The sequence below is a fragment of the Rhagoletis zephyria genome, unplaced genomic scaffold, assembly GCF_001687245.7.
Source record: "Rhagoletis zephyria isolate East Lansing unplaced genomic scaffold, Rhagoletis_zephyria_1.1 Rzeph_scaffold_02211, whole genome shotgun sequence".
Lineage (NCBI taxonomy): Eukaryota > Metazoa > Arthropoda > Insecta > Diptera > Tephritidae > Rhagoletis > Rhagoletis zephyria.
The window spans coordinates 80,571-89,422 of NW_016159295.1; the positions used below are offsets into that span (position 1 = coordinate 80,571).

The 8,852-nt window shown below is 37.9% G+C and overlaps 3 protein-coding genes across 3 annotated transcripts; 1 reads left to right on the forward strand and 2 right to left on the reverse strand.

Moving 5' to 3' along the window:
* Window positions 1–89: 89 nt before the first annotated feature.
* On the reverse strand, window positions 90–1,620 carry Tap42 (immunoglobulin binding protein Tap42). Its single transcript, XM_017620623.1, has 3 exons — window positions 1,342–1,620; window positions 1,065–1,273; window positions 90–1,008 (listed from the first exon to the last, which is right to left on the reverse strand). The coding sequence occupies exons 1-3, from the start codon at window positions 1,474–1,476 to the stop codon at window positions 207–209; spliced, it is 1,146 nt and encodes a 381-aa protein (XP_017476112.1). The 5' UTR covers window positions 1,477–1,620; the 3' UTR covers window positions 90–206.
* Window positions 1,621–5,705: 4,085 nt separating this feature from the next.
* Window positions 5,706–6,655, forward strand: Ankrd49 (ankyrin repeat domain-containing protein 49). The gene is made up of 2 exons (XM_017620624.1): window positions 5,706–5,983; window positions 6,059–6,655. The coding sequence occupies exons 1-2, from the start codon at window positions 5,848–5,850 to the stop codon at window positions 6,568–6,570; spliced, it is 648 nt and encodes a 215-aa protein (XP_017476113.1). The 5' UTR covers window positions 5,706–5,847; the 3' UTR covers window positions 6,571–6,655.
* DCTN5-p25 (Dynactin 5, p25 subunit) lies at window positions 6,598–7,669 on the reverse strand. The gene is made up of 3 exons (XM_017620625.1): window positions 7,421–7,669; window positions 7,064–7,363; window positions 6,598–6,993 (listed from the first exon to the last, which is right to left on the reverse strand). The coding sequence occupies exons 1-3, from the start codon at window positions 7,466–7,468 to the stop codon at window positions 6,775–6,777; spliced, it is 567 nt and encodes a 188-aa protein (XP_017476114.1). The 5' UTR covers window positions 7,469–7,669; the 3' UTR covers window positions 6,598–6,774.
* Between the last annotated feature and the right edge of the window lie 1,183 nt (window positions 7,670–8,852).

The following is an 8,852-nucleotide window of genomic DNA, read 5'->3' on the forward strand; positions in this document are numbered from 1 at the left end:
TGTAATTTTAAATCCAATCCACAGCAAAAGCGTCCTTATCCCTTTCATACCACTTATTATATATTCAAAGAAAGGTAAAGCTCTCAGAATTTCTCTTTAATAAAGTAATGATTTATTTATTAAAATCTATGTGCAGCAAAACCAATTACATAATTTGTAAATGTTTTAGAGTATATATAAAAAAAAAAACAATGTAAAGTTACAGTTCAACTGCGATTGTAACGGTTCCCATCTCCACGGCGAACAACATCCTTGTACTCGTCCATACGACGCATGCGGTCTAAATACTCTGGATCATCATTCTCGATTTGCGCTTCCTCAATAGCCTGCTCCTGATCTTCTTTCTCATTGGGATCTTGTGCTGCAGCGATTGCTTGTTCACGATTCATTTTCGCAACTTTTTCTTCGTTAGGGAAAACGCCATCGCGCACACGTTGATCGTAAAACTCGTCGACGGTCAACACTGGCAAACTAGGATAACCTGCACCGAACACTGCCTTTTGTGCAGCATTACGTGTAATAATAAACGGTTGCATTGGCTTCTTCTTTGGTTGTAGAGTATCGTGATGGTGATGTTGGTGCTGATGAGAGTGTCCTGCATGCTGAGAGCTTGTAGCCGCAGATTCTGCACTGGAAGCAGTGCCATCGTGTGGCGATAAAGCACCATTAGTTGCATTTCCACGAATTTTACGCAATTCTACCATTTGCTTTTCCAACTTAATACTATCCAATTCTTCATTTGCGTCAATTATGCTTTTATATATCAGTTTTAGGAAAAAATCCCTGCGCACTTCATCGTCAACGGTTTTACTACGCACGGCTAATTTCATTTTCTTTACAAATTCTTCCAATTCCTTTTTTTTGCGAAATTGTGCAATTTTGTCATTGCGTACATGTGCTGCCCGCATTAGTTGTGCTAATTCATCTGTATTGCTACCTTCCGATTTATCTGAAATATTTTTACGATTTTCACATAACTCATATTCTTCGCAGCGTTGCAAGAAGTCTCTGAAATTACAAACATATTTGCAAAATATAAAACTATTTTTGTAATTGCAGCTTACTTGAAATACACTTCGGCAATGTGCAGCACTTCCCCGCGGTCTTCCTGGTGCAATTTCAATGCCACTTTACCCAGAAAGAAAGGAAGCAGTAAATACTGCAATGAATCTGTTGACACTTCATCTATGAGTTCATTAGGACTGAATAGGGCAATTTTATTTACAAAAGTTGTAGAAGTTTCCAACATTGACATAGTATCCTTAACTTTGTGCTAGTGCATAAAAGGTTTACTTCATTAAAGCCGGTATATTTTTCCCGACATATTGTGGTAATACTTACTTGATACTCCCTGGAATTAAAGGGTAAAGAAGATTCTTCTAATTCTTCGAATGCCTGCCATCCCTTTGTAAAAAGTCCTTGTAAACTTTGATCACTGTTTGCCTCTCCATCTGAATCTATTTCTTTTTCCGCCATTGTTTATTAATGGCTACTTCAACGCAAGAAACCTTTTATTTGTCGAGTTAGTATTTATTGTGAAAGTAATCTATTTGCTGGTCAACGGGAATATGCCACTACGGAATCGGGACGGTTGCAGGGCGTCATTGGCAGCAGAAATACTTGCCTTGAACGAAAGACACAAGATCACGTAAGAACAATAGAGTGAAAAAAGTCGATTTTTTTTAGCGGGTTCTACGTCATCTTGTTTCACTGGAAAACGAGCGAAAAGTAAACAAAGCAAAGAAAACAACGAAAACCAAAATTATTGTCAGCCACTTTAAACGCACAATTTAGGTAAAATGATGCAACAAATTCTTTAAAATGTGTTGTCATGTTGAATTAACTCTTCTTTACTTGAATAAAAGTGTAAAATAGTGGTGCTTGTGATGTAAATAAACGCTCAGCTGACGAGCCCGCTTTCGCAAACTTTTTTCTCAAAACCAGTTACAAATACAACGTCGCGTTCTTACGTGATCTTGTATTTTTGGTTCATGAATACTTGTTGTGTTTCTGTGGGCAATGATCGGGATCCCGATAGAAATTTGCACGCAAATCTATCGATATGATAATGATAGTGATCTGAAGCTCGTTTCTGTAACTCTTCTCTACCGATTATTTCTCTACTGGTAGAGAATATACGTCATTCTCTACTACTCATTAGCAGTAGAGAACAAGGCGGCGAATTCATATATGAATTTGCCTTGGTAGAGAATTGTTACAGAAACGAGCTACAGTACCTCGTTTCTGTAACGCTTCTCTACCGATTATTTCTCCAATGGTAGAGAATATACGTCATTCTCTACTTCTCACTAGTAGTAGAAAACAGGGCGGCGAATTCATATCTCAATTCATAAGTTACGTTAAGTTCCATAATCAGTAGCCCGTTTCTGTAACTTTTCTCTATCGATTATTTCTCTACTGGTAGAGAAAATACGTCACTCTCACCAAGGCGTATTTAACAAGGTGGTGTTGGCCGTATATAAGTAAAAAATTACACTAACAAATTATACGCTGATGTCCATACTGTCATTGGTATGAGTTACAACAAACACATCATTTTGACGTAATGGCCTCCACGGCGAAAAACTCAGCTGTCGCCCCAACACCACCTTGTTTAATACACCTTAACTCTCACCTACTAATTAGCAGTAGAGAACAGGGCGGCGAATTCATATCTCAATTCGCCTTGGTAGAGAATTGTTACAGAAACGAGCTACAGACCATTAGTCTGCCAGAAATAAGTATGGCATAAATGCAGTTGGGCTCCAAATCTCAAATTAAAAAACAAAATATTGGAATGGATAGAGATGATTGAGCTGAGTATAACGGTATAATTCTTTTTTTGGGCAAACAACAACAACAACAAGAATTACCCTGTGAGACAAATGGTAGGGGTCAGTGATCGGGAAGGGTTCAAACTACCGGGGAAAGTTATATCGGTAAAAAAGAAGTTGTACGTGTCCCGGCGTTTCGAGAACCACTAGTCCGATTTTGCTTAAACAAATTTAAAAAAATTAAAAATTACAATTCCTTTAATCTGTTCATATAACGTTTTTCTATATAATCAACAGTTTTAAAAAAATTTAATATTTTAGGCAAAAAATATTTTTTTTCTCCATACATTTATTTTTACCGGTAAAACAACGATGTGAGGGTTATAATCCCTAAGTGCGGCCGCAGGCCGCCTACGCTAAAAGGTGTTCTCTGCAATAGGTGTTTTTTTTATAATTATTTTACATTAATTCAATTTTTGTAAGAACAATACAACATATATATAAAGTACGTATACCAAATTAAAGGGAATCAAATTTCCTATTAAATGAAAAATTCTCAAGATCCATACATCGGTTTTTAAGAAATCTTGATTTCAAAAATTGCTTATTTTGAACTTTAACCTTTGATAATTTTTGTTGTTGTTGTTTGCCCAAAAAAAGAAGTATACCGTTATACTCAGCTCCATCATCTCTATCGATTCCAATATTTTTCTATTTTTTTGAGATTTGGAGCCCAACTGCATTTGTTCCAAAATTTAAATAAGTAACTGAACGCGCGAAAACATGGGGAGAATATACGTCATTCTCTACTACTCACTAGCAGTAGAGAACAGGACGGCGAATTCATATATCAATTCATAAGTTACGTTAAGTTGCCATAATCAGACCATTAGTCTGCAAGAAATAAGTATTTTTTTACAAAATTATGCTCACAATAATCAGTTGTTTTATAAGTGCCGGATGTTTTTTAGAATTAAAAATTTTATTAAGTAACTAAACGCGCAAAAAATTGTTTAAAACAGTTTCATAAAACATTTCTTTCATTTAATTACGTGGTTTCCTTTATGAGGTATTCGTTTCCGTCCATATGTATAGGTGCATATCGTCATTTAAGGCAGGGACGTGAACCAGATGAAAATTTGGTCGGTTCGGTTTAGTGGTTCGAACCGTTTTTGCACTTTTGGATTGGTTCATCAAAGCGGTTTTTGGTCTTTGAACCGGGGTTTCGGTTCGGTTAACAGTTCGAAAAACAAAAAAAATAACGCGCAAGTTTAAGGGCCGGTTGCTCAAAGCCTGATTGACACTAATCACCGATTAACATCGTTATCGACGTTTTCGGCTCCATGCAAATAACATGGTGTCGGTAACGTCGATAACGATGTTTAACCGGTGATTAGTGTCAACCAGGCTTTGAGCAACCGCACTTAGGGCCGTTTGCACCATGTCTAGTTAATTCTAACTCCCAGTTAAACATCTTTATCGACGTTATCGACACCCATCATATAACATGTGATCGATAAAGCAGTTAACGTGCTTAACTGAAGGATGTACCTCCAGTTAGCGTTAACTAGACATGGTGCAAACGGCCGTTAGTGTCAAGTGTCAAGTGCAACAACGCGCAAGGTTAAGGGTCAAGTGTCTGTCAAACGAGATGGGTTGCCTTACATTTGATATTGTCACATGGTAAACAAACATGGTAGGTATTACCATGTTTACCAAAAAGAAAAAAGTGGGTACATTTATCTATTGAAAATTGGTTGAAACGAACCTTTAAACCTTTGTAGAAAATGGTTCGGTTTTCGGTTCTGATCAAACATTTGTGGAAAATTTCGGTTCGGTTAATGGTTCAGTTAATTAATAGAAAAAAGCGGTTTTCCGGATCAAAACCGGTTCACGTCCCTGGTTTAGGGCCGGTTACTCAATGTCTGGTTAACGTTAGTCTCCCGTTAAACATAGTTATCGACGTTACCGACTCCCTGTTGTATGCATGGAGTCGAAGACGTCGATAACGATGTTTTACCAGAGATTAGTGTTAACCAGACATTGAGTAACCGGCCCTTAAAGTACAAAACCACGTATCGTCATTCTGCAAAACCGCGTAACTGACATTGGCTGCCAAAAATTGCATTTGCTCACACAAGCTCTTGAAAGTAATATTGAGTAATTCCTAAACTTAGTGCCGGTTGTTCAATGTCTGATTAGCACAAATTGGAGGTAGAAGCTCTGGTTAGATACAACGACTGCTTTATCGATCACATGTTATATGCTTGATGTCGAAATCGTCGTTAATGATGTTTAACCGGCAAGTAGTGATAACCAGACATTGAACAACCGGCCCTTAGTATACGCACATATGTGTGCATTTATAGGGAATTTACATGAGGCGATTTTTCAGGCGATTTTTAGTTGAAAGCAACAATCGCCTGGTGTAGTTCAGTTGGTCGGCTGCCTACTTTCGTTCAACTTTTGGTTCAACTAATCGCCTGTGAAAGTTGAAATTCCTTATTAGGTGAAGTAATAAAACAGCCTTATTTTTTAATATCCCTGACATTCGGCTATATTATACAATAGCGTGAAAATCGTATTATAATACAACGTTCACGCCCGACATTTTGCTCAAAAGGAATTGCCATAACTATTGTCAGGACGCCGACGCGACGGAGACAATTATCAGCGTTTTTGACGGGGACCCTACAGAAGCTGCACGCTTCCTGGGGCTGCCGTTAGTGGAACTTGACGACAACGACTGTGATACCAACCGTCCTGGGCGGAGTTGTTGTAGCCGCTACAACAACAACAACAACAACAACAACAACAGCGTTTTTGACAACTAATAGGTATTTCTTTATTGTCTTGACAGCATTGTCTGGACAATGAAACATCCACCAATTTTTTTAAAAGTTTCATGGTAACTCTGTACCACATCTGTGAATTTTGACGTTTGTGGGCAATGATTTTCTTTCGTTTCACTAAACGTAAACAAAAATAAAAATAAAGGGCGAAAGAGTACTATTTTTTTTAAACGCCTGCGAGCTATTTAATTAACCTTTATCTTATATACATTTTAAAAAATATGGGTGATTATGATTCTGATGACGAAAAATCACAATTAGAAAAGCTGCGCTATGCGAAAGTTCCGCGCGGAATGTTTGTGAGCGGATGGGACGATGATGCTGACGAACTAATTGAAGAAGACAAAAATCCACAAGGTAAGCCCTGATGAAGCATAGACAAATATATATGTGAGCATAATTATTTCAATTGCTATTAAACTATATCCTTAGCAAGCATCGAGCGAATGATTCTATGGGCTGTAAATGAAAATAAAATAAATGAAGTTCGAGACATTCTAAAACTGGACGCCGAAACTGTTTCTGCAATAGACGACGATGGTTATACGCCTTTGCATCGGGCATGTTACAATAATTTCGTAGATATTGCCAAATTATTGTTGCAGTACAAGGCCAATCCAAATGCACGTACAAATTTGGGTTGGACGCCTTTACATTCAGCATGTAAATGGAGTAATGCAGAATGTGCTGGGTTACTTTTACAACATGGGGCTGATGTGAACGCCAGATCTGAAGGCGATCAAACTCCACTACACGTGACAGCAACCGTGTCTAACTGTCGCAATACGGCGACAGTACTTTTAATGAACGAAAATATCGATACGTCGGCGTTAAATAATTCCGAAGAGACGGCTGAGGTAATTGCGCGACGTACTGGACTGACATTTCCTGTATTTGAAATGGGCCACCCGGCGTATGAAGTTGAAACCGGTATAATTGATTAAATGATGCTGCTCTATTAAAGCAAAAGCTCTAATTTAAAGTACTTTTTTATTTTTATTATAAATTAAAGCTACCTTTGTGTTGTTAAAAAAACATTACTTAGTTTTCATTTAAGCAGAGTTCGCGATTCGAATAAAAATTAATTTTACATTCTAAATAAATGTTTAGTAAAAATATTACTTGATACTCTTTTAATTAATTAAGACTTAACCAGCTTGTGGATTGCGTAAAAAGTGTTCGTAGTACGATTTTGTATAGTCGACCATCTGATCTTGCATTGCTGCTGGAACAAAATTGGGGTTACCTTGCCCGCCTTCGATTGTACCTTCAGCTGTGTACCGCATATAACTTGCAACTGTTGTCTCTGGTGGTAGTACCGCACCGTCTTCAATGATGCTGCAGTCTTTCAGCACACAACGACGACCCTATGTGAAAAGTCAAGTAGAAAGAAATAATAAAATTTAAAATCTGTAATATGTGGTTGTTTTTACTTACAATTATTGCATTCTTTCCAATATACACAAATGATCCAATAGAGCTCGCTGATACCACTGCACCATCACCAATGAAGACGTGGTCTCCAATGTGCATAGGAAAGAAAGCTATACCTTTGCTGAACTGTTTGTATGGTGGTCGGATGACGGCATTTTTGCTTATAACACAGTAGCGACCCGTACGAACGTTTGCTAAATCACCTCTTATTATGGCACCGGTTTGTACTACAACCTTTCCATTTAGCACGATATTTTGCGAGCCGCAGAGAACAGTTTGTCTGCTGACCTTGTTTCCCGAAGCCTAAAATCGGAGACTTTAAAGAACTTATCCAGCTTTTATATTTTGGATGATGCTTACAGTTTCTACGTATTCATCCTTACTGTAATATAAATCAGATATTTCCATGTTGATATTTTTACAGTTTCCGCTTGTGAAATGTGCAATTTTCAAGTGACCAACCTTTTTCCCTAATTTGTTAGAATGATGAACTAATCAGCTGTCTTTGTATGCTACATGGTTGCCACAATTCGGAACTTTCTAACAAAATTGGTGACTTTTAAAGGATTTGGTAACTTGGTAACTTTTGCAACCAAACATCTATTTGCATCATGAACGAAAGACACAAGATTACGTAAGAACAAGAGAGTGAAAAAAGTCGATTTGTTTTAGCGGGTTCTACGCCATCTTGTTTCACTGGAAAACGAGCGAAAAGTAAACAAAGCAAAGAAAACAACGAAAACCAAAATTAGCCAAAATTATTGTCAGCCACTTTAAACGCAAAATTTAGGTAAAATGATGCATTAAAATGTGTTGTCATGTTGAATTAACTCTTCTTTACTTGAATAAAAGTGTAAAATAGTGGTGCTTGTGATGTAAACAAACGCTCAGCTGACGAACCCGCTTTTGCAAACTTTTTTCTCAAAACCAGCTACAAATACAACGTCGCGTTCTTACGTGATCTTGTATTTTTGGTTCATGTATTTGCATTACTAGAAAGAAATGAATTATGTTTTGCCTGTGCGTAATTATAAAAATCCTTCGAGTTCAGTGGCAGCACTACTGACACTTCTACAATTTATGCTTGAAACACAATACCCGGCGAACGGCAAATTTCGCCCAGCAGAGCGATGCCGACGACCAACTTTCGCCCAGCTAATTCGCTTACTGAAACACAAATAGAGCGGTTCGATTGCTGTCAGCTGATAAGGTGATCATGTTTCAAGACGGAAGCTTTTACAACGAAGAGGGAAAATACCGGCAAGAAGAAGTTTAAAATATAGAAATAGTCTTTAAATATAACTACTAGTAAACTTACGTTTTACTAGATTAATCTCTGATAGAAAAATATAAGGTATATTATTTTACTTTTAAACAAAAATTACGATAACTTTTAAAGTATGGTCATCATGGCCTTTTTTTGTCGTTGCCGTTGACCGCGGCGATAGAAATAAATCTATCGTCGCGAACAGTCGTCGAGCAAACTTCGTTGTTGTTGTTGTTGTTATTGTTGTTGTTGTTGTAGCGGCACTACTAAGCCCCGCCTGTTTCGGGTCAACTTTTAATCATTATCGTCAAGCTCAACTAACGGTAGGCCCAGGAAACGAGCTGTTTCGATGGGGTCGGACCAAAGGGAGAGGGGTGTTAGTTGAGTCGGATTGAGCTGGCATGTGAAGAGGTGGTTGGTGTCGTGGGGGGAGTCTCCACATGCCGGGCACTCATTTGGGATGTTTGGGTCGAGTCTGGACAGGTAGCTGTTTAGGCGGGTACAATATCCAGACCGTAACTGAGT